This window comes from Anabas testudineus, chromosome 1 (assembly GCF_900324465.2).
Source record: "Anabas testudineus chromosome 1, fAnaTes1.2, whole genome shotgun sequence".
Classification (NCBI taxonomy): Eukaryota; Metazoa; Chordata; class Actinopteri; order Anabantiformes; family Anabantidae; genus Anabas; species Anabas testudineus.
Window position 1 is genome coordinate 26,350,625 of NC_046610.1, and position 26,008 is coordinate 26,376,632.

General features: G+C 39.2%; 2 protein-coding genes across 5 annotated transcripts in view; one reads left to right on the forward strand and one right to left on the reverse strand.

Annotated features, from left to right (window-relative positions):
* Positions 1-689: 689 nt before the first annotated feature.
* On the forward strand, positions 690-11,439 carry dctd (dCMP deaminase). Its single transcript, XM_026360888.1, has 6 exons — positions 690-1,043; positions 3,311-3,410; positions 4,090-4,225; positions 7,268-7,384; positions 8,439-8,535; positions 10,367-11,439. Exons 1-6 carry the CDS (start codon positions 1,003-1,005, stop codon positions 10,449-10,451), a joined length of 576 nt encoding a protein of 191 aa, XP_026216673.1. The 5' UTR covers positions 690-1,002; the 3' UTR covers positions 10,452-11,439.
* tenm3 (teneurin transmembrane protein 3) overlaps positions 11,140-26,008 on the reverse strand; it is a 114,475-nt gene continuing 99,606 nt past the window's right edge. For all 4 annotated transcript variants that reach the window (XM_026360886.1, XM_026360885.1, XM_026360884.1 and 1 more), the window contains 12 exons: positions 25,224-25,350; positions 23,941-24,138; positions 22,093-22,152; positions 19,705-20,049; positions 19,064-19,308; positions 18,354-18,535; positions 17,037-17,239; positions 16,535-16,645; positions 16,249-16,391; positions 16,029-16,153; positions 15,744-15,874; positions 11,140-15,027 (listed from right to left, as the gene is read on the reverse strand). In XM_026360886.1, the coding sequence (XP_026216671.1) occupies positions 14,272-15,027; positions 15,744-15,874; positions 16,029-16,153; positions 16,249-16,391; positions 16,535-16,645; positions 17,037-17,239; positions 18,354-18,535; positions 19,064-19,308; positions 19,705-20,049; positions 22,093-22,152; positions 23,941-24,138; positions 25,224-25,350 (2,626 nt within the window). In that variant the 3' untranslated portion in view covers positions 11,140-14,271. The remainder of the gene's footprint in view (positions 15,028-15,743; positions 15,875-16,028; positions 16,154-16,248; positions 16,392-16,534; positions 16,646-17,036; positions 17,240-18,353; positions 18,536-19,063; positions 19,309-19,704; positions 20,050-22,092; positions 22,153-23,940; positions 24,139-25,223; positions 25,351-26,008) is intronic.

Below are 26,008 nucleotides of genomic sequence, written 5' to 3' on the forward strand. Positions count from 1 at the left end.
TGGGAAATTGGAATGGCAAGGATAATTCTGCACAATGTGGACATGGGTTTAAGATGAAAAGGTTGATTTTAGACAAAAGATTAGAATCTCTGCTTTTATTTGATGCTATGAACACTTCAATATGTTATACACAACATGAAAATATCAACTTTTGCTTATGCTTTGGTGATTCACTAGTCATATGGAGCTTTATTATGTCAAAGCTATTATCCAAAACACTCTTCTAACTCAACAATTAATTTTCATGCATTTTTCAATAAATTAGCAGCCGATGTTTTTGGTGTACACTGCTGAAATTATTGTCGCCATCATGAATTACTGCACCAATAAAGATTAGCGAGCGGGTTCCAGAAATAGCCGTCCCCCAACCCTACATCCACAATTTGTCAAGGATGAACATAACAAATTCTTACTTTTAGTTATCTGAAAACTAAAACTAAATATAATATAATAATAACATTAAGTAGAAATAACTTGAAATTGCCAAAATTTACATTAAGTTAATAAAAAAGTTTAGTTCAAGCAGTCAGTTCAGTATGTTTTACATTGGAAATAAAAATCTGACTGCATTGTGAAGAGTTCATTTGGTCCATGTAATAATAGTCTGTAATATGATTGGTGACAGATAGATGGCGGTAAGAGCAAGAGAAACTACCAAAGAAGAAGTGTGACAGTCAATCAGCCTCAGCAGTGCCGGAGTTATGCGGTTATCCTGCGTTAACTGTGTTCATCTCGCCTCAGTTACAGTGAGACTTGCTGCTCAGCAGTCACAGCTGAGGGTGAAGTCACTCTCTGTGAGCACAGCCGGCGCAGATCTAGTGAATGCTACGCGATTTACTCTCACGAACAGTACCTCGGGAAACATTTCGCCGTCATGACCCTTAAGGACCTCCGTAGTAACGTAATTTCCTATTATGTGGAAGTTTTCTGACGCATCTGATTCTCACTCAGCAAACGGACACAGTAGCGAAAAACGCGGAAAACATCTCACAGTATTTGAAAATGGATGAAATTCAGCTGCCGGGGCCTAGTCAACAAAACGGGTAAGAAGCTGGTAACATTTTAGTTTGAAATGATAGAACGAAACACCCACGTAGAAGGAATAACTGAAGTCAGACTATGATCAGAGCGAGCACGCTGATTTAGCAACATTTCAGTCGACGTGCTGCAACTTTTCAGACGTCGTGTCATTAATTTTCTGTTCAAAAGGCGAGTGTTATTTTAGCTTAACGTGGTTGAAACACCAGACTGTGTCGAACATTTCATTTTGCGACTTTACCATTATGCACGAAGGCAATTATTTCTGGTTCTCTGACTGACTCCCAATTTTATGACGAAGTTGGTGTCCGATTCGTAGCCTCAGTTAATAGTTGGCTGTTTCATGGTGTTTTTGTAGAATAAATAACATCTACTCACACTAACAAGAGATAAATAGAGCGTAAACTATCTCCTTCACTGTCGGGTAAGCTGCACGTGTGTGTTGGAGTTGACTGTAGTTAGTTAGCCACCCATGCTAACTAAAACAAGCACAAGCACTATTTACAGTTTTACATTTACATTTAGTCATTTAGCAGACGCTTTTATCCAAAGCGACTTACAAGTGAGGAACAAGGCAAGCAAACAAAATCTAAAGGAAGAAACAACATCAAAGCAAAGTGCTATCGAAAAAGTGTTACTGTTTCAAGAGATGTGAGAAAGAAAGGGTAGAATTTTATTTATTTATTTTTTTTTTTAAGTGCAAAGGAAGATGCGGAAGAGTTTCTGTTTTCAGCAGTTTTTTTAAATATTGCATGTGAGGCGGCTGAGCGTGCAGAGTTTGGCAGCTCATTCCACCATCGTGGGATCACTGAGCTGAACAGTTTTCCTTGGTGTCGACTGTGTGGTGCTGGTACCACCAGACGACCTTCTCTGGTTGAGCGCAGTGGACGGGAGGGGATGTAGACCTGAGTGATTGAATTGAGATAAGATGGAGCTGTGGAGTTGACCACTCTGTAGGCAAGAGACAGAGCTTTGAACTTGATCCTTGCAGCCACAGGAAGCCAGTGCAAAGATCTGAAGAGCGGTGTGACATGAGTTTTCTTATTTTTGGCATCAGTTGTCATGAAATATGATTTGATCTTTACCAAAATCGGAAATATCAACAAAAACAACATTATTAGACACATCCATCAAACATACAGAATAATGGTGGGAAATAAAGGAGTGGAACTTTTTTTTTTTTTTTAAAAGCAGCTTTGGATTAGATCTGTACAACACCCAGAAGGAATTTTTCAATGCTATTCCTTATATAACTGCTTCAGGACATTAAAAAGCATCTTTATTGGGTTGACGTCTGGGCTCTGACTGGACCTGTGCAAAAAACTGATTTTGTGTCCCTTTCTGTTGTCGATATATTTTGATGTTTAGGTTTAGGGTCATTATTCTGCTGCATCACACAACGTCTTTGAGCTCTAGTCTGCAGATGGACACCCTGACAATATCCTTTAAGATACCATGATAAGCTTAGGAATTCATTCACCTCTCCATGATGGCAAGCTCCAAAGGCAGTTAATCAGCCCCAAATCACAATACTCCCTCTGCCATACTTTATATTTTTCTCAATGCATACAGTTGCAGACAGTTCAAAGTTAGTTTAATCAATGCACAAATATTTTTTTCCAGTAGCATTGTGGAGTCTTAAGGTGTTCTTTGGCAAACTACATGTTTAAGAAGTAAAATATTTAGCTCATCAGCACGACAGACCCATACGTCGACCGCATTACTGCAGCAGGTGCACCATTCTGTCTGTCAGTGTCACACTCATTCTTCCCTCACTCGTGAACAAGACCGCGAGATACTTAAACTCCTCCACTTGAGGCAGGAATCTTCTCCTCCAACCTGGCGAGGGCAGGCCCCCTTTTACCAGTTGAGAACACTGCACCTACTGTGAAACACAGAGGAGGCTCGGTTATGTTTCAGGCGTGCGTTGCTCCATCTGGTACAGGGTTTCTTAAGTCTGAACAGGGTACAATGAAATCTCAGGACGTGCTGCCCAGTGTCAGAAAACTTGGTTTTTGTCACAGGTCATAGTTGTTTAACAGGATAATAACCCAAAACACAGCTAGAAACACCCAATAATGGCTAAGAACAAACATTGAACTATTCTGATGTGGCCTTCTGAGTCCTGAGGCTGGAAAAGGCACCCTTCAAACCTGAGACAACTGGAGCAGTTTGCTCATGAGGAGCAGGTGCCAAGGTGCAGAGATATATAGTGTTTTCTTTTTTTCACTGCAAACTTTAAGCCATCTGTGTTTTGTGTGGGTCTCTGTAGAAGCATGACTAAGAAGAGAGAAGACTACCTGGAATGGCCAGAGTACTTTATGGCTGTTGCCTTTCTATCAGCCCAAAGAAGCAAAGACCCAAGTTCACAGGTGTGTGTATATGTGTTTGTATGTTCGTCAAGGCTGTAACAATAGACACTTAATGACATAAAGCAATTCATTTTTTACAAAATGTTTAATTTAACAAAGAAGGCACCTAATTAATACTGTACAACTGGAAAATAAATCAGCAACTGCATGTGTCCTCAGGTAAGGGAGCTGACTTGCTTTGCAAGAATATTTAAAGCAGATTTACTCTATTTGGTACATTATGTATACAAAGAGATGGCAATAGTCAAAGTCATCAGAAAGTATTTAGACACTAATTACACATTTTAAATTACTGTAAAATGGTAGAAAAACTGTCACTCTACACACCATAACCTTTTAATTAAAAAATAACACTAAAACATATTTTAAAACATTTTGCACATAAATGAAAACGTCAAAAACTGAAACCTGAAATCATAAACTGTTTGGATATAGTTTATAAAGACGCAGGCCTTGGTATGTAAGATCCAACAATTTACACTGCTTGTCAGGAAAAAAAACAAACCATGAAGTCAAAGAAGCTCTTTGTAGAGCTCCACAATAACATTTTGTGGTTAGCCACCGATCAGGACAGTGGTTTAAAAGACAGTGGAAGAATGTTTATTTTTGGCTTGTTCATGATATACTTGACTGTTTGACATAAAAAAAAACAAAAGACTAAACTGTCTCTCCTCTGCAGGTCGGGGCATGTATAGTAAACCAGGAGAATAAGATAGTTGGCATTGGTTACAATGGTATGCCCAATGGCTGCAATGATGACCTGCTGCCGTGGTCTCGGTCTGCTGACAATAGACTTGACACTAAATACCCTTATGGTGAGAATGCACACAGACTCACGTTTTTATTACAGTAAAACATTTGTGTCCTTTATCAATCATCATCGTTTTTCAGCAATGTGATTCTTTTGATAAATTTTAAGCAACTTGCTAGGAGCCCTCTTTTCATTGGACAAATGCGCTTTGCAATGGGCCCTGCTCTTTCACTGCTGTTGCTTGACTTTATCTGAAGCACAGTGTCTCCACTTGGGGCCTATTTTATGTTTGCATGTCTGGCTAAAGTCTGCAGTTCACTTGTTAAAGTGTATGCTGTCCACTAACGGGTGCCATGATGAAGATATGGTCAGTGTTATTCACTTTACCTGTCAGTGGTCATAATGGCCCCTTTTACTCAGAAAAGCCACCAGATTGGTGAGAAGGTGTTCCCCTCTTAAAAGCTGCCATACTCCAATATGTTTGCTAGTTTTGCACAAAAACTGAAATTATTTGTACTCAAAACACTGTTGATCATAAACTATTATAGTCACAGATTTAGTCTCCTGTAGAAACGCACTGTTTGAGAAGCTGGAGGCGAAATGCTACTATAGACTGCTTGTACGTAGGAATTCCTGAATAAGGTTCCAGTAAGATTGGGGTCTGGTGCCTTGAGATGACTTCTGTTGTGATTTGGTGCTATACCAAGAAAACTGAATTTAATTGGTTAATCGTAACAATACAAGACTGGTTGAGTTTTATCACCAATTAGCAGGGATAGTGGCTGGATAGTGTAGTGGTAAGATTGCTTCCCTCTATGTGGTTTGAATCCTGGCATACTTCCAGTAGGGGTATGATAACTCTGCTTTAGTTTAAATCATTCCATAAACACAGTTTCTCCTTTAATGAAACAACTGCTGTATCTGTTAAGTAAGAAAGTAAATGTATTATGAATATCTGTATTGTTATGTTTACAAAATACTTTAAGAATTGTGTAGTGATATTTCACTTGGAACAGTATGACCAGAAGAATACAGTTAACCTGTTGAGTTAAACAGTCTTAGAGCAGTGAAAATGAAAGTGTAGAAAGGAGTTTTACCACAGATCTGAGGGTGTATCAGTCTGCTACCGAAGGAGCTGCACAAAGCCTCCACTGTCTGATGCAGCAGGTGAGAGATATTGTCCATAATGGATGTCAACTAGCTTAGCTAACATCCTCCTCTCAACCACCTCCTTCACAACAGTCTAATAGGCAGCCTAGGAGATAGCTGGCCATCCTGACCAGCTTGTTCAGTCTATTCCTGTCCCAGAGGGTGCTGCCTGCACCCCAACAGAGTCATAAAATCCCCTTAGCAGAAGCCTGCATACGCCAAAGGACCACAATCTCCTCAGAAGATAGAGGCAACTTTGGCTCTTCTTGTATAGGGCATCAGTGTGGACCAGTCCAGTTTATTATTTAGGTGAACACCCTGAAAGCTAACCACCATCTCTATGTCTGACCTCCAGATGTTTACTGGTGCATGAGGTAGTAACTTTCTTTTGAAGTCTTTCACCATCTCTTTGTTTAACTGGTGTTTATGCACAGGTGGTTGCATTTGCACCAATCCGCAACGTCCATGATGGTTGACCTGTATTCCAGCTCATTTCCCTCAGACACACAGCCAAAAATGGCTGAGTCACACAGCCAAAAAGGCTGAGATGGAGTAGAGCTGGAATTAAATCTGTTGGAAAAACAGATTAAATTCATTGGACATTGGAGTTCACGCTGAATGCCTTTTTTTTTTGTTCAGAAGGACTTAAAGCTCGAGTCACTGTGTCATGCAGTAGCTCACACACAGCTGTTGCATCAGCTGAGAGAGGGGTAGCATACACTAAACACAACAACATGCGAAAACTCCCTCGGTATGTAATAAGGCTGTATGCCGACAGCGAGTAACCTAATGTCCTTTGTGCAGAGTTGTTCCTTAAGAGAGACGTGTGCTGGGTTGCACCATCTCTCGTTAACAAACTCTGTTAGTCACCCACCTTTTTGCTTACCACTCTTTGCATCCCATGTCCACCTGCTCGAGTCTAAATCCATCCAGGGCAACCACTGAGTCCGGTGTCAGTTTGTTCAAGAGGCTACACTCACTAAAATCCTGCTGAAGCCGGGTCAGTGCATAAGCTCATCGATCTTATTGAGGAGGGAACAGACGTTTTCCATAATTACAGAGGGCAAATATGGTCTATACCTCAGTTTCCTCTCCCAGAGTTACAATGGTAACAAAGCCTGTCCCAACTTTGTCATTTTCAAGATAACCTTATTTTTTGATTAAAAATAAATATTTTAGCAGTTTAAACATTTTATATGTTTTATATGTTCTATTGTGAATAAAATATATAGGTTTATGAGATTTGCATGTCATTGCATTCTATTTTTATCGAGATTAGAGTCACTAGATTTTTGGGTAATGTGATCTGTAAATTCCAGTTGTGATTACTCAACTTCCAAATAATCTCCCCTAGGGCCTCATTTTAATTGCTGCTTGCAGGCCTATTATGTCTATTCAGTTAGCACCTTTTACCTGTGAAAAATAGAAGCCAATCCAAGTCATAACCATTCACATCTGTGATTGATATTTACTATTATTTAACTGTTGAGCACCTGGTCAAAAGTCAGTAAAGAGAAACTTTCAGATTTCAATAGTTTATTGAAAATACAAGATCAGAGCACTGCTATTGTACTTGGTTGTACTAAGTGCAATTTCTCCACATCCATGTCCACTATTTAATTTAAAGCTGGTTATTTTCATTTAGAGCTGTTTTCCTGACCAAGTCCCAGAGTTTACACACATAACATTATGACCACAAACCTAACATTGTGTTGGTCCTTATGTTTCAGCATTTATGAGAATTTTCTATTGATTATTTATTATGGTGATTATTTATTTATCGTGGTATAAGAGACTCACCAAAGTGCTCACATTCTTAAGTTGATTGTGATTTATAAAGGACATTTTCATGTATCTCTGCCTGCACACTGTTTAATATGTTGCTGTATGCCTATTCTGCTTTCTGTGTGTGCGTATGTACACAACATCACAGCCATGTGAATATTCTTCCCCACAGTGTGCCATGCAGAGCTAAATGCCATTATGAACAAGAATAGCGCTGATGTGAAAGGCTGCATCATGTATGTGGCTTTGTTCCCCTGCAACGAGTGTGCCAAGCTCATCATCCAAGCAGGTGGGTGTTGACAACACACAAGCTCCAGTCTATTCACTTCTTATCTATTTGTAATGTTTACTAAAACTTTTGTTGCATTTAATATTGTAATATTGTTTAAGTTGTAATAACTTGTGAAAGGTATGCTTATATTTGTTCTACTTAGTGTTTGCAGCTTAAGTTAATACCTCAATAAGACCTTCTGTGTGATCTGTGATGACATTAACTAAATTCCTTGCTATATAATAACCATAATAATTACATAAAACAGTTGTTCATTGTCCCCGGGAACTGGAACACAGTGCAGGACAGCTGTCCACACTGCTTTAACATCATGGTTCTATAATTTGAGAAACAGTTGAGTTACTGAGAGTTACATGTTCAGATTGATACCACTGCAATGATTTAGTCTGAAGGCTGTAGTGACAGATGTAGCAATCCCAAGTGATAGCAACATCGGGAAGAAGGAGCACGAGAAGATCGAGAAGCACCAGAAAGAAGAGCTGGAAAAAATGTGGAAGGTGAAGGCACAAGTGGTACCAGTGGTGATAGGAACACTAGGGGCTCCTCCCAAAGAAGGAGCGAGTGGGGAATTTTTTATACACACACACACACACACACACACACACAGAGAGACAGTTAAGCCTGGAATTATTCATTCCTGGCAAATTCTCACTTAGTTATTTTTATTCAACCAGCAAGTTTTGTTTGACTGGAAATGACACAGTTTTCAGAAGTGAAGAGGCATCAATGTGGAAAAAATAGAAAAGCCTTTATTGGCTATTACAGCAATCAAACAGCTTTTTGCATGTTTCCACTGGTATCACTGGTATTGCCCATTCATCTTTAGCAATGAGCTCCAACCACAGCATGTAATCTAACAAGTAATTATTGAATGATGTTGCTTCCACTTACAACACTTAATGCAAAAACAGCAGTAAAATTCTGTTTTTGTTTTCACCTTGTTCTTTCTCTTCCTGCTTTCAATTACTTAACCAGATAAGAAGTGAATTTTTTGAAATGTGTATAATGCTTTACTTTGTACTCCTGCCTTATTATCCCTCCCTCTGCCCAGGTATTAAGGAAGTGGTCTATCTTTCTGACAAGTACCACGATACGCTAGAGATGACTGCTTCTAGAACACTGCTCAACATGGCAGGTATACAGTGCAGGTCAGTAAAAATACATCATTTATCTAGTTTTCCTTTCATATTTTCTGGTATTAGTTACTTTGAATATACTGCAGTGGGAGAACATAAAAATCTCAAAAACACCTAAAAGGCTTATGTAAAAGAGAAGCATAACCCAGTCTCTGATGAAAAAACAAATTCTCCCTAGGTAATTGTTATTAAAGAAGCCATACTATGCTCCATCTGGGGCTTGAACATCAGGTCCCGGATGTCCCCAAAATGTGCTGTACATTTTCATGCTGCAAAACCATGTAGATCATAGTAGGCTGCAAGTTTAAAAACATGTGCAGGTAGTAGGTGGTAGCAGAAGACACGGTTATACTAGTGACAGATAAACATACTACTTTACCACTAGCCAATCCTCTGCTATAAAAATAGTTTGAAAAGTTTCACACATTGTCTCTAGGATATCCTGACAGTGTTGCTGTGTAAGTAACCTGAAAATGTCCTGCAACTTCAAACACTCTGGTTTAAGTCCACAACCAGAATCAGTCAATCTTTTAGCTTTAGTCTTGAAGTGAATCCAGCCGCAACAAACAAGTTGGAGCTTCACACACACACACACACACACACACACACACACACACACACACACACACACACACACACAGACACACACAGACAGACAGACAGACAGGCACGCAGAGAGACAGACAGGCACGCAGACAGACAGACAGACGCACAGACAGACGCGCACAGACAGACAGACAGACAGACAGGCACGCACGCACGCACGCACGCAGACAGACAGACAGACAGACAGACGACAGACGGACACGCACAGACAGACAGACGGACACGCACACACACACGCACGCATGCATGCATGCACACACCATGTCCATGACCACTCCATCAAAACCAAATCTATACAGTTTTTTCAGATCAAGACAAAGAGAGACTTCTTTGTTCATCCATACATCTAAAGAAGTGAGCGCTGTCTGTGCAGGGAGCTCTGCTGCTATCGCTTTGCTGTTTTTAGAGTGAGTCTGCTGTAGCAAGGAAAACCAAAAGGGGTTTGTTATGGTTTCTACAGGGTTTGCTGTGGGCAGTGTCCCTGACACTCAACAAAATGTTCCTTAAAGCTCAAATTTTGAATGGGCCATACAAGGACTGGTTTTCACAAAACATAAACAACAAAAAAAATGTTAACTACTTTTACTACCGTAGGGAACTTATGTATGTTAAAATTAATCAATCAACAGTACAAGAATAAATTAAAATAATGGCTTTGGTATCAATAGAAGATATGACTAAGAGCAGCAAATATATTGCTCACACTTTACAAGCTGCAGCAGACCATAGCTATTGCATAAGTCAAACAATTTCTCCAGAAAACAGAGCCTTTATTTATTTGGTGCAGCGTTGGGAAGTCTAGTAGAGTGATGGAAAACTGCTGCCTTGATCAAACACCTGCCACTTGAGTAAAGGTTTTTACTTATATTGTGACTGAACAAGAGAATTAGTCAGAGAGTGACACCTACTGGTGATGGTGACACACTGGCATCATCTGTATTATACAAATGACTCCTGCAGTGCCCATTAGTATTCTGCTTCTGGACACCTTTTTAAGTGAATCAGTGAATAATTTCCATGTAGAATTTGGCATATTTGGCATTGGTGGTGGGGCTGGGGACTCGGCCGGCCCCTGCAGTGTGGATACACACTGGACAACCTGCTATAAAAGTTAGCGATGTTTGAGACCCCAATGCTTTCATTTCTATGTAGGTTTTTTTATTACATATTTTAATATCTTGTGTGTCCTCATGTTTGACTTACATGTGTGTTTTGTTTTTCCTCTGTGCTATGACAGGCAGTTTACGCCCAAGAGGACTAAGATTGTCATTGATTTTAATTCCATTAACCACCCTGGAATACTGAACAGCGCAACCAAGTGAAAATGCATAGAGCTCGCCTTGGAGAGCCACTGAACGAGGCAAAGTGACAAAGGAAGTCAAGACTGAAAGGGACTTTGATGCCTCTTGTCTTTATGCCTTCTTACCCTCTGCTTCATCCAAGAAAATTTCTATTCTATTCTTTCTATGCTGCTGTCATGGGTTATTCTTTTGTATTACCATTGGGATCAGGAATATGCAAGGATTTTGAACACTTGTCTTGAGTGTATGATCTGATTTTTTTGTGTTGTGAAGCAGATCTTGACTGTGTGAAAAGGGGATCTGAAATATTTTTTTTTTTACTCTTGTAAATGTATAATACTACTGCTCATATGTACTTAGTTTTTTGACTTTTTACAGTGGAAGCTGCCCATTGTATCAGGTTTTTTTCTGTTGTTGTTACTGGGAGTTTCTCCTTGTTTCTGTCAGCCTAAATGTCTGTTAACAAATACAAACATAATTTCATGGTTACTGGCACGTAGTTACTGCATGTGCATCATGTTCTTAATTTTTTTTCCAATTGTTTTAAAGTTCATTTTACAGCAGTTGCATTTGTTTGGTCAGAATGTTTTAGTGTATTTTAGAATGCCTGACTACAGTATGTAATGGGTGAAAAGCATGGATGCTAGAAAAAAGCCAGTACATTGTCCTGTTATTGTCACTCATAACACATAAAACCTTTTTCATGTCCTTTTTCTCTTGCTTTACAAGAATATTATGTAACATATGTGTGTATTGACTACATAGGTGACTGGGATATGCTTTGTCTTCATACAACCATTCCTTTAACCATTTCAGATGGTGGTTTAGTTAAAGTCAGTAAAACAGTTGGACCACACAAGCACTGTGTTCATTCTTCTTTTATTTGATTATATTTGTCCTTGTTATAGTTAAGACGAACAGTTAACATTGTTTGTTAAATGTGTTTTCTTGCCCTTAAGAATACAAAAATCTGCTAGTTAATTAAAACCAGCTTCTAAATTTTACTGTCCTTGGTGTCTCTATAAGTTTGATTTAGTGAGACACTAAATGACTCTAATACTGAGACGTGATCGTAATCAGATTGAACAATTGGTGAAAGGCTGGAAATATGCTGGTACTCATAACTATTGGGTCACAATTTATAAAGCAAGTCAGATATTATTATTTTATAAATATAACTTTTACTACACATATGTTAATTAATTTAATTGAATAGCATGTCTGAGGTTTTTAGGACCACATAAAACAACCTCCAACATGTCTGAAGCTGAGAGATGGTTAGTGACTTCTTCTGGACTGTGATTTATTCTAAATCCTGACTAGAAGTCTTCATACAGATTGTAACCACTGTACTGGTGGTTACATAATTGCTTTGCAACGACTTTTCTTTAGAGCTAAAATCTGTCACAAGAACCAGATGACTGCTGTCAGAAGGATAAAAATCAACTAAGACTGCCTAATGTAGGTATAAAAAGCATGGTAAAACATTTGGGCCTGTTTCACAAGTTTCATTTCTAATTTGTTTTAAAATGAATTTGTTAGTAAATAACAAGAAAACAACACATTGCAAGGACTTGTGAAGGCGCTTGGATATCCTCCAGCAGATCTTACATTAAACTAAATAATAAACATAATCACACATTTCATTTAGAATTTTTTGTAGAATAAGAAACATTTGTTTTGTTTTTTTTCGGTGTTTCATTATCAAGAGATCATGAGATTTATAGGCAGAAGGCAGTAGAAGTAGCTGAAGGCACAGGCACAACTTTAAAGTTAACGCATCATGCAGTGAACACTGAGGGGCAGGAGGACTGGCCACATAAAAGGACCTTCAGGGCTATTTTTTAAGACTAGGTGCTTCATAATTTCAACTAACAGAATAACAAAGATTTTTACAAGGTTAGTCATTTATTAGATTATTAGATTATTAGATTGTGTTTCCAAATGTTTTGTCACTATAAAAATAAATTAAATTGAATTATTCTACTGATGATGTTCTGATGATATGTGGAGGTCACCTCACACGATTTATCTTTAAATGTTTATCTTAGAGAGCGAAGTACAGACACAAACGGTTCAGCTGCAAAAACATAAAAGAAATAAACTGCAACAGTTTCAAAGATTTTTATTCTTTACTGTAGAAACACTGTACATAAATTACTTTCTCTGAGACTAATATTGATGTATGGATAAGTGGAATTTCTCAACCTTCAAAATAAAAAAGAAACCTTTAAAACATTGTCAGCTTGACTTAATTGTCTCTGAAAAAGACTGGTAGCATATGATGTTAATTCTGTGTTTAAAGTTCATGTTCTTTCCTTTAAAATGTTTAAACCTTCCCATCTTTGTAAACACACATACACACAAAGAAAACTCTTCTATGAGAGACCCACAATCAATGAGAAAACATCCATATCGATTTTTGATCTGTTACTGTTACTCATTAATGTTACTGATGGTGATGCATTGTCCCTTTAAAGAGAAACAAGCAAAACATAAGGAGAGAAGCAACACATAGTTACTACTCACAGAAACATCCCACAGCAACCCCCCAAGCCACCCACCCACCCTAAAAAAGCCAGGACAACATGATTCTATTGCAAGCAATACTATTACCTTTGACCCAAAGCAGCACAAGATCTAGGCATTTTGAGGCTGAGTCACATTTTGCAGAAGTGAAGGACTCCTGGTCTGACAGCAGACTCCTGGTCTGACAGCAGACCAGTGTATGTGTAAACTCACTCGTCCACAATGAGTTCATCCACATAGTATCGGAAACAACCGATGGCACAGATGTAGTCCTGTTGTCCTGCTTCCTTCCACTCTGCTGTTGTTTGTAGTCATATGATTTTATAGTCCTTGTAAATGCACAAGGGATGAGGAGGAATGGTTTCCTCACCCAATAGATCACAGATGTCAAAAACACAATTTAACTCGAAATTCAAAAATTCAACTCAAAGTGTCGGGTTTTGCTGAGTTCAGATCACGGTCCATTCTGGTGGTGGTTGTGTAGTAATAGTGGTATATAGTATGTAAACACTTTTTTTTTATTTTATATCCCCTTTTTGTCTGAAGCAAATGCAAGTTTATATAAAAAACAAACACACAAAAAAAAATCCAAACACAAAATCTGTCTTTTTTTACCTTCAAAGAAAGTGTAGTCCTTTTTTGTCTACCTCTATCAGAGAGTCCACAATATTTCTACAACAGTTGTGTTTAATGGCTTGAGCCATAGACACAACAGAGATTTAGAATCCAGAGCAACGGTCACATCCGGATTGTTCATTATCCACATTTGCTTTGTCGACAGCGCTGAGAGTTAATGCTTGTGGGCTCACCAAGTTGTGATGGCTGATGAAATGCTCACTTGGCTATTTGAATAAGTCTGTACATCCCACTGTTTCACAGCTAGAGAGCTCATGAAGACAACACTCAGGTTAGCCCTGCCTACCAGAGAGAGGGAGAGGGGCATGCTTGTGAGCTGTTTGAAGGCAGATGGCAAGGCGAAAGAAAGAGAGGAGAGACAGAAGAGAGAAAAGGTACCGGTGAAAACAATCTTTTGCAAGCTCATACAGACTGTTTTAAACCCAAACAATGGTGGTTAGAGAATGTTTTGGGTCAGGTGTGTTGGAATGATGACTACATCTTTTTTCAGTCCATAAATCCTACTGTACCATCCTCTGAAGAAAACACATTTGCAAACATGGGGTCTTATCTGTGGATATTTTTGAATCTCTAAACAGTTCAGTCTGTGACATCCATTTAGTGTTAAAACTTAACATTATGTTAGTCTTTGACACCCACAGGGAGGTAATAATTTGGCCATTCTGTTCATGTAGTGTTACCTCCTACCTATCTCACTCTGACGTAGGAACTGGATGTTGTTAGCGCTGTCTGCTAGCTCCGGGTACTGCTCTATGGACAAAACATAGTAGCCATCATAACCCAAAACCTTCCCGCTGCTTAGGAGTTGCCTCTTCTCTCCCTCTGTCCACAGCCGAACTCCTTCCTCGCCATCTCTGACCCGCTGCTGTTCACGGGCCCAGGCGTTTGACAGTGCCCTCTGTCTTGCATGCTCCAGGATTCGTGCTTTTTCTTCATCTAGTGTTGTCCCGTAGCGCACATGGAGTGCTAGAGCGCCATACTGCAGCTCCACATCAGCAAAGCGCCGCGTTCTACCATTCATTACGGTTGTAGATTGTGAAACTGTGACATTCACACCATTTTCCAGTGATTTCCTGCCTGAGGTGAGCCGCAGTGCACTGAGGTCATTCTCAGGCAGGCTGGTCTTAATAAAGTAGTGTGTGTCTCGTTCCTCCACTGTGAAATGAAGGTCTTCAAGGTAAAAGGCATTGTTTAAGACTGCAGCTACTTTGATGCAGTCCTCATTGGCAATGTTGAGAGCATTGGTCACCACGCGGCCTTGGATCACAGCAAGCATCACTCCTTTGCCAATCAAAGACTTCACAGTAGCAAACCACAGCCAGGGTTTGGCATGGTCTGAATGACGCCGACTGAGCTGAATTTCTGGCATACGCTCAAAGGACAGGAATGCACGAGACTGACGAGTCACCTCCTGCTGGACACCTGAGATAGACTGTGGGAAAGAAAGGACTAGATTAAGGTTGACTGTAATAATTATAACTGTAACAATCCAAATCCAAAATGCTGCAGCCAGAGTTCTGACTGGAATTAGTAAGAGAGATCATATTTCTCCTATGTTAGCTTCTCTCCACTGGCTCCCTGTAAAATCCAGAATTGAATTTAAAATTCTTCTCCTCACAAATAAAACACTTAATCAGGCTCCATCTTATCTTAAAGACCTCATAGTTCCATATTTTCCAAGCAGAACTCTCCGTTCTCAGGGTGCAGGTTTACTTGTGGTTCCTAGAGTTTCCAAATGTAGAATGGGAGGAAGAGCATTTAGCTACCAAGCCCCTCTCCTGTGGAACCAGCTCCCAGTTCAGGCTCTGAAAGCAGACACCCTCTCTACATTTAAGACTAGACTTAAAACTTTCCTTTTTTATAAAGCTTATAGTTAGAGATGGATCAGGTGACTCTGAACCATCTCTTAGCTATGCTGATATAGGTTAGTCTGCTGGGGGACCTCTACTGATACACTTACTACTACACATTTGAATTTAATAAAATTTACTTTGTTGTGTAGGTGTTTCTGCCCAGTGTAATAATGATGGTGAGGAATTAGTTTATTATGACATAGTACATTCTGCTGTAAATACACCAGGTGATTTTGCCTTTAAGTAATTTGTTATTAATTCTACCATTCTATTCAAGAGTACTTAAAATACGTACAGGCAGGTCATCCCACAGCTGGCTCTTTTTCATCTCCAGTGACGGCTGTGTCAGGTCAAACTTAGGAATAGGAAATCCTGGGATTGCGTTGTGGAGATGGAAGCCAAATGTGACCAACCAGATATTGATATCTACATAAAAAGAGAGATGTAATTTTTGTTTTTATGAAATAGTAATAGAACAATAGAACAATAGTAAACAAAGTAAAAGCTAAATCTGTCTTCTTCTTCTGATGCACCATCTATATCTAAAGTGTGCTGTTTACCTCCTTTGTGTTCTTCTTACCTGAAACATATTCCTTGACTTGATGAATCTTGCTAATAGGGTTGTTGCCACGGAACATGTAAAGATTGAAAGGCTGGGGATCTTTGCCAACATGTGTCCATGTGCTAATATCAGGAGTGGTCCACCTTCATACCAAAACATACTGGTCAGATGACAAAGCTGGCATAGCACCCTGTTATGTAGACTCACATGCTTTGACTAAAAATGACTGACTGCATACCTTCCTGCAGGGATATCATAGTCTCTGTCTCCAAAATGTAGAAGTCGTGTAAGGGGATCATACAGACCTCCATGGAAACCAATTACTATGACAAAGTCAGGGTTGGAATCATAGTAAACCTCACCATATGCCGTGTACTGCACCTACACACACAAAGATACAACAACACAAACTTTGTAATCAAACAGATACACAAAACATGCAACATAAGCTTTCTTTGCACCACTGTAATCTTAACCACTTGTGCTGTCAACGGTCCTGGGAGTGTTCGAGCCTACCTACATACCTGTTTAAGCAACAGTCCATTGTTGCTGAAAACCGCCAGCGGGGTCCCAGTGTTATCACAGGCAATATAAAACTCCTCTCCACTGCTGATCTCCATAGCAAACACGTGGCCCTGTGCAACAATACACATCAGAATGATAGCTTCTTATGAATAGGTACTTTAACTTGTGAAGCATTTAAAGAAGCATACTCTCATACAGGGAAAACCATCCCCGATTCTCTCTAATTGAGTAGTTGTACATGCTAATGCTGATCTTAAATATAAAGATCAGAGTGAAATCCAGTGAAATCAATCTATAAGTGACTCATAAACAGCTGTAAATGAGAACAGAGAAAGTTACACTGCCTCAAATTTAAGTTTGGTTGACTCTATCCGGAGCTAATGAGGAAGATTAGGAAAAGACATCACTTCATTTTACCACCATGTTTTGTTAAATTTGACCAAGGTCTGCATGCTAGTAGTAATATCACTTGATGTAATATTCCTCTTCCAGTGCAGCTACCTGCAGATCATAGTAAAAGGATGTTATCTCAGAGCTGGAGTGGTTGTAGACATGAGTGATCCTTGTGGGATAGTTCAGGTCAGCATAAAAAAACTGAAGGTGCTGGCCCAGACTGTTTCTAGATGCCACACGCCGACCCAGGCCATCGTAACGGTACTGGATTGTCCAGCTTGCTGCTTTACTGTAGACACGAACTAGAAGACCTGGATTACAGATGACAAAAAGGGAAAATAAGGATGTGCAGTGTGACAAGATAACAAGTTAGATTTTAAAGTATATATTAAAAGAACCCTATTCAAACAGAGTCACGTAAGTTAAACTTCTGACATATTGATCTGGTCAATTATGTAGCAGAGGAGGATGTTAATCAGTTTCAGTTGCTTTGGTGAATGAATGAAATTAGTAACAGAATCATAGAGGGGCAACAATGAGACTACCTCTGAAACGGGCATGGCTTTACAGGTGGAGGCCACTGACATTTTTTCTCTAATTATCTTCTCTGACTGTTTGTTGTTGTAATTTTGCATTTGGTTATAGTTAGTGTCCTAACTAGTAGCATGAGGTGATACCTGGACCCTATAGAGTTTACAGAGGCATTTCAACTCCTCCAAGATGGCAGGAGGATGTGTTTCATTGCCAGAAGGTTTGTCATTGTCTCCTAGCATCCTAGCACAGCCTCAAGATCATGGAGGATTCCGGGGGGAAGACAGTTACTCTAAGAGAGCTGAACAATGCTGTAGAAGATCCTTGACCCCCCCCAACAGGACCAGTACCTGCTCCTTTTTGCAAGGAGGAAGAGCACAAGCACTGCCAGAGCCCTACAAAATGACCTCCATCAGGCCACTGGTTTGAATGTCTCTGTGCAAACAATCAAAAATAGACTTTATGAGGGTGACTTGATGGCCAGACATTCTTAAGTGGACCCTGTGCTCACTGCCTGGTACTGTAAAGCTTGGAATTTGGCATAGAACACCATGTTTGTTTAACACTAAAGCTAACTGCTACAATACAAAAATAGCATTCAGTAATTTGCATCATTAATTTGCCAACTTCATGTAAGTTGACAATACTAATTATGATAATAATATTTCAGAATCACATGGCAGTAATGAGAAGGGCAGTGAGTCAGAAAATAAAGAGAAAAAGGCCATAGGGATCATAATTATGTGACCATAATTGTGACTGACTGATGATCTACAAACCAGGTTTCTAGCACAGCTTGAGATGCACAGATGAACTGGCTGTGTGTGTTCTTACTAAGCCTTCACACTGCTATGTTGGGAAAACAAAACAGTAAGACAAAAAAGTTATTCCCACCTTTGGAGTTGTATTCAAATATCTCAGCTCCTCTCTGTCTCAGGAAACCATCTTCATCCAGCCTATATTGAACATCTCCCAGACGAGTGATTCTGTCCCTCAGATCGTAGCGTAAAGGGGTTAAACGTCCACTGTTACCGGGGTTCAGTAAATGCAGGTTACCATTCAGATCATAATTATACCTGAAAGGCCAGAAATATACTATTAGAGATGTCCCAAGCTCTTCCTAAATATTGATACCATGGCCAATGCAGGCACATTTTACAGGATCAGTATCAAATAGAATAATATTGATCCTTACATTTACTCTGCTGCCACAGTCCTATTCATCCAGGATTAGCTACACCATTAATTAACTTAAATTCCTATTATAAATTCTTGACTTGTCAACCTGTAGTTAGCTGTGGATTTCTTATGGGGGGGTTGTACTTATCGCTCCATGCTTTAGCTTAGCCCTAAAGAATCTAGATATTTCTGATTTACAATTTTGGTGACATGTGTATATTGTATTTTTAATGTAATTGTTATTTTATAATAGTAACTAAAACTATGTGTTTTGTCTCAACTTGGGGGCCTCCACTTTTCTTTCAATTGGAGTGCTACATGGAGTGCTACGCTCTTTCCTGTTTGTGTACAGCAGTATCAGAAAAAGTACTTGATTAATATTTGGCAAGATTATTACTTTTTCAAGTTTAATGCTATTACCCTACCTCCACATCATCTTCTCATTAAGTGAGACTGTCTGCAGCTGCCCATCAACGTCATACTCATAATCATATTTGGTTGTATTGGCAAACGGTCCAATCTTGATCTCACGTTTGATGACTCGGCCCATGTTGTCATACTGGATGGTGATCCAGTACATCAGAGATCTGAAGATCTCATACTGGATCTCCTTGATACGGCCGTGTTGATCAAAGTGTTTGGTGTAGGTCATCACTGCTGTGGAGATAATCTGAGACAGGGAAAAGGCAAGTTTAAAAAATCAACGGTGTACTTCTTACACTGTTACAGATGACAAAAAGGGAACTTGAAGGTGCTGGCCCACTATAAAAAAGTGCTTTAACATTGACTGTTTTGGTGGTGGGTCAGTAAGGTGAGTGTGAAAAATTCCTGATGAATATATAATGTTGTATAAAATAATAATAAAACTAAAACTTCTGAAGCAAACATATCAATCTGAGCAACATGTCACTCTTAATCTGACCAGAGCAAAGAGGTCTATTCATTCAGTTGAGATTTGGTATTCTGCCTCTGGCTTTGGAAACTTGGTGCTTTCATTCAGTATCTGAGGAGTACAGAAAATTTGTGATTTTGAGGCAGCAAAAAAAACAAACAAACCCTATCATACCTGGTTTATATCGTAATAGATGACTCCAAACTTCCCAAACTGCTCCACCTTCCCAGATATATCATCAAACTGATAGAGGTCGATTGGCAGTGGCGTCTCATTGATTACAGCCTGCATGCTGGTAACCCTGAAGCTGTTGTCATAGGTATAGTCAAAGCGAGCATTCACCATCCCATCCTCGCTGAAACGGAATATCTGACGGTCAACCAATGGGCCAATCTGGCGGTACCGGATGGAACAGATGAAACCTTCACTTTGCAGGTTGACTGTCTTTAGTACACCAGCGGTCTCATCATACGTGAAACTGACCCGTGTTGAGTCATACAGAATCTCAGCCAACTTGTTCTGTAATAACAAGTAAAAAACAGTGCAGTATGTGTTTACAGTAATGGACTGTGTAGAGTTTTACATGCTATTCATCCAAGATTAGCTACACCATCGGATAACTTACTCTAAGTGACAAACATCAGACCATCAGTTATCTATTCATGTCTAAGGATCTACTTATGCATCAAAACTCATCATCAACATGACAAATTTCATCTGAGTTTTTAGGGCATCTGAGATTTCAGGGAGAAAAATATATTTTTATTAAGTATTACAATATTAGTATAAGTATTAATAATGTATGGATTGACTCATCTGTCTCCAAGTTGAAGACCTTATTGAAGTTCAGGTTCAAATTTAGCTAAAACTTTTAGAATTTAGATTTGAATCAACAAAACATGTACTACCGGTTTCATGTCTGGCACCTTGTGACTGGACCTGTGATACTGGTCAGAAACAGATGTTCTGTCCCACAACTAACATTTATACAAGAGAATTTACAGGCTGTAGCATTGTTGTCTGAGAAGCTTACAGTTCAACTTAGCATGTTTCTGTAATGTCTTATTTACTGTTGTGTTTACAAACCAGAACTTTAAGACAATAGACTGTTGCTGGTGTAACAACCTACTCATTAGTTGGCACTGAAAAACTTTTTATCACTATAAAATGTGTGAGAAGTAGTAAATGAGCGAAATGAGCATATATCACCAAGTAAAGTAGTCAAGAGTCTACTTGCGTCCATTTCTTCATTCACCAACATTAAAAAATTGGCTAAGGGGATGAGTGTTTCATTAGGGAGCACTCCACCTTTCCTCCCTAAGATCACTATACCGCTGATACTGTTTGAAACCTTTACAGAAAAACAACTACATGCTTGTGATGCCAGGGGAGACGCTTGGACATCGTCTATTCTTTACTCTGCTGGACAAATTACAACATTTGGAGAACTTGTATTGGCGCTGCAGAGACACACATACAGCACTTTCAGGGACAATGAAACCATTGTTACAATATATGGTAGCTTTTGAGGCATATATAGCCCTGCTATCCAAAAGGAATATCCCATCTTCCCATCTATGACCCTAATGATGATCTACAAGAGACACAAGAGACACTGGTCAGACTATGATCCAGAAACAGTCCTAATACAGCTACACTCAGACAATACACCCTGTCTACCCACCAAAGAAAAATAGACTGAAGCCTGTCTGAACATATGTAAAGAATGTATGGAAACAAAGATTCACTAAGCTATGATCACTTTACCGCGCACCAAAAGAATGAAGAGATGTGGCATTGAAAAATGGTCAGCTAGGCTAATGTGTTTCCAGTATGACATGCAGTATCATTCAGATGATCACAATGTGATGGCAGACTTCCTGTAACGTGTTCCCTTCACAGCCTTATTCCTGGCTACTCTCTTTGCTAATTAAAGGAATCTCTGTACCATTGCTACAGATAATGGGCCACACTTTACATCCTTTGCCTTTGCAGATTTCCCTAGCGAGAGAGGCATTAAACACTTGACAAGTGTATACCATCTTCAGACAAACTGATGTGCAGAAAAACAGCATTCAGGCAACACAAGTGGCACACAAACCCTGGAAACTGGCAATCACTGAAATGCTGCACATTACAGAGAAACATCCCATGCCACAATCCATGCATTTCTCTTCCAGATTTTCAGAGGGAGACCCTGGGGACAAAACTGGTTGTCTTACTTCACCCAAGGATAAACGACAGCAAGACCTTTTAAAGACAAAAGTTTCATTACGATAGGCTAAAAGGAAACATTGCACTGACACCAAGCAGGAACATCCTAAAGCAACACTAACAATCTCATGGTTAGGCAGATTGTGGAAACATTTTAATTGTGCACCAGCTAAGCGTCATATTGCACACCCGTATATAATACAGCAAACCCAGTTTATTTATTTGTTATAAGGAATATATGCACTTGACCTGCATACATACAAACAGACTATAGTCAGATAACTATTAATAATAATTTGCCTCTTTATTATTATTCAGCTTAATTGTGAAAAAAAAAAACATAAATACCTGTCTGCGATATTTGTACAGTATAGAGCGGCCAGTGCCTAGATGGGCAACTCTGAGAAGCTAGTAAGAAAGAGAAAAATCATCAGCAGATGAGCAGCTTAGTTTCAATATCATTGTAATATAAATAACTTTAATGTTGTGCTGATTTAAACAATACTGAAAAAAAAGCAAAATACAGTGCCTATAAAAAGTTTTCACTCCCTTGGATGTTTCAGCCTTTGGTCAACAAAAGGTGTTGACTTTGACAAAGAAAATTCTGAAAAATACCTCATTAATGTCAAAGTGAAAACAATTTCTACAAAGTAATATCAATTGTATGAAAACATGTAAGCAGAAATCAGTGTTTATGTTAATATATAACCCCCTTCTTGTCAGTATTTATTAGATGCACCTTTGGCTACAATCACAGCATGGAGTCTGTGTGGATAGGTTTCAATTGGGCTTGAACATCTGGACACTGGAATTTCATGCAATTCTTCTCTGCAAAACTGCTCAAGCTCTGTGGGGATTGCGTGGGGATCAGGTGTGAACAGCCCTTTTAAAGTCCATCTACAAATTCTCTATTGGATTGAGGTCTAGGGGTTTGACTTGGCCACTCCAGAACATTCACCTAGTTGTCGATAAACCATTTCTGTGTAGCTTTCGCTGTTTGCTTCTGGCGGGTCATGCTGGAAAACAAATCTTCTCCCAAACCTCAGGTGTCTTGCAGACTAAATAAGATTGTTCTCCAGAATTGTCCTATATTACCTAGCTCACCCTCTACCTTAACAAGCAATCTAGGGCCAGTTGGAGAGAAGCATCCCTACAACATGATGTTGCCACCACCGTGTTTCACACTGGGGATGGTGTGTTTGTGGTGATGTGCAGTATTTGCTGTGCACAGCTTCTTGTCTGATGGACAAAATGCATCATTTTGGTAGCATTAGACCAAAGAACCACCATGGCCATGGAAACTTTCACATGCCTATTGGTGAACTCAAGTCATGTTTTAACATGAGTTTTCTTCAACTGAAGCTTTCTCCTTGCCACTCTCCCATAAAGCTTTGGAACAGTTGTTGCATATACAGTCTCTTCTATCTCAGTTGCTGAAGCTTTTAACTCCCTCAGAGTAGTCATTGGTGTCTTAGTGGCCTCTCTCACTAGTCTCCTTCTTGCACTCAGTTCACTCAGATCACTCAGTATGTGTGGACGGCCTGTTCTACGCAGATTTAGACATGACATCCTTCCATTTCTTAATATTGAATTTCACTGAACTCCAGGGGATGCCTTGGCAATCTTTTTGTATCCATCCCCTGAGTGTTCTTTTGTGTTCATAATGTAATGGTAGCCATCCGTACTGGTTAACCAGTGACTGGACCTTTCAGAGACAAGCATCTTTATACATGCATTCACTGCACTCAGGTGATCCCTATTTCACTAATTGTGGGACTACTAGCATCAAATATCTGGACCCCTGTTGGATTAGGTCAGTTATTTTAAAGGGGGTGAATATTAATGCAAACACTGATTTCACCTTATCTTACCATATTTTTATGTAATTGACATTACTTTGTAGAAACTTGTTTTCACTTGGACTTTAATGACGGATTTTTCTGACATTTTTTTGTCAAAGTGGCCAAATTTTATTGATCAATATATTATCAATATAGGCACTGTAACTGCCTTACAATCATAAAACAACACACTGAAGTGAAGCAACAAAAGGTCCTAAAGTGATTGCTAAACATATAGTGCATATAATGTTTCATGTGTTTATAATGGTAAATAAGTATTACAAATCCTCTCATAAGAGGTATCAATTACAGTTTTATTACAAACACAGACAAACACAGTCACACAGGAACAAACCTGTCCATCTTCAGAGTAGTCCACAGTTACAGAGGCGTTGCTCTCTGGAGGGGTGTAGATGTTTCTGTAGTATCCTATGGATCTGATGGTCTGCATAGTGTGTCGAGCAACGCTGGGCATGGTGACAGCTGACAGACGATCCCCTGAGTCATAGTCAAAGATGTACTGGTGCTGGCTGTGCAGCAGCAAGACCATTGACTGTTAAAAATATTTTTAGTAAGTTTACATTTATAGCTGTTGTGGAAAATCATTTCAAACCATACTCGCATAAAAATATAAAAAACAAAAAATACTCAAATTAGAATGAGAGGAGCCTCCATCATAACTGAGAGGCATAACAATACACTGAACATACAAAAACAGGTTTCTTTCTAAAGTTTTCAAACCTGTAAACTTTTTGTACTCTGAAATCTATATTATATAGATTGTATGACCTATAATCACAAAAACCCATAAAAACTATTTCTAGTTGTTTTTTTTAGCAAACTGCACAGTAATTGTTTGGTTTATTGGACATTGGTATATGCATTTCTGAATCATGTCCACCCACAGGTGGACTCTGGACAGATCTCAAAAGCAATTAAAGCAAAAGAGACAGTACTTCACAATTTGAGTCATAAGTAATATTTCCAATTTGTCATTTTAAGTTACTGTGTGTAGACTGATGGGAAGCAAAGTAGTAATGTCGTAATAAAGTAATTTATCTTATGAATTTCAAATTACGGAAAAGTGTGCAAAATAGAACAGATCTGATTGATCTGATTGAATATAATGACAAAGAACAAGACATGTTAAATTCACATCAATCTATATTATTAATAAATGAATCTATCAAGAACATCAGGCAGTGCATCGTTCAAACTGTTTTTATTAAATTAATTGACATTAACTGACTGTGTTGATATTTTTGCACCTTCTGGTGAAGGTGTGAACCACATGTCCCTATGTAAAATCCCCCCCCCCCCCCTTCACAGGCTTTAGCTATGTGTAGCTCATCTTGCATTTTACATACTATATATAGCTTTTTGGGGACATAACCAGCTAGTTAACTGTAGCTGGTTATAAACTGTACTGTTTATTTGAGGCACATTTGGTATCTGTGCATGTGAAATGCATGTGTTAGCTTGTACTTGTACCCATCCACATCACCCCAGTGCCAGCCTTATGTTTCCCTCACTGTTTCCACTGCATGTCTAACAAAAAAGTTATTCTCTATATTGCAAGTGGTGCAATACTTTTTGGAATGCTTCCTTAAATGATAGTTTCCTCTTTGTTTTCCGTACCTTATCCAGGTAAGTGTAGCTCCATGTCTTTCCGTCAGCAAAGACTCTGGAAATGATCCTTCCCTGACTGTCATACTCCCACCTCTCAGTTGTTGGACCCCTCTGGAGGCCTGTCACCTGTCCCGTACTGAAAATGCACACACTTCAGACTGTGTAGAGCACCAATATATTGTGTATGTCTAGATGTGTCATATACTTGGCTTCCTGTGGCTGCAAGGATCAAGTTCAAAGCTCTGTCTCTTGCCTACAGAGTGGTTAACTCCACAGCTCCATCTTATCTCAATTCAATCATTCATGTCTACATCCCCTCTCGTCCACTGGGCTCAACCAGGGAACGTCGTCTGGTGGTACCAGCACCACACAGTCGACACCAAGGACAACTCTTCAGCTCAGTTATCCCACGATGGGGGAATGAGCTGCCTATCTCTGCACGCTCAGCCACCTCTCTTGCAATCTTTAAAAAACTGCTAAAAACTGAACTCTTCCGCATCTTCCTTTGCACTTAAATAAAAAAAAACAAAGCACTTTGCTTTGATGTTGTTTCTTCTTGACTTAGATTTTGTTTGCTTGCCTTGTTCCTCACTTGTAAGTTGCTTTGGATAAAAGCATCTGCTAAATGACTAAATGTAAATGTAATGTAAATATACAAGTCATGTGTTTCCAGCTAAAATTGACAGCACTGAAAACAATACAGGAATGTAGTAAAGTGGCCACTCAGTGAAAAATATAATATATATATATATATATATAGTCACAAAGTCAGATACAGCACCTTAAAATTGCTT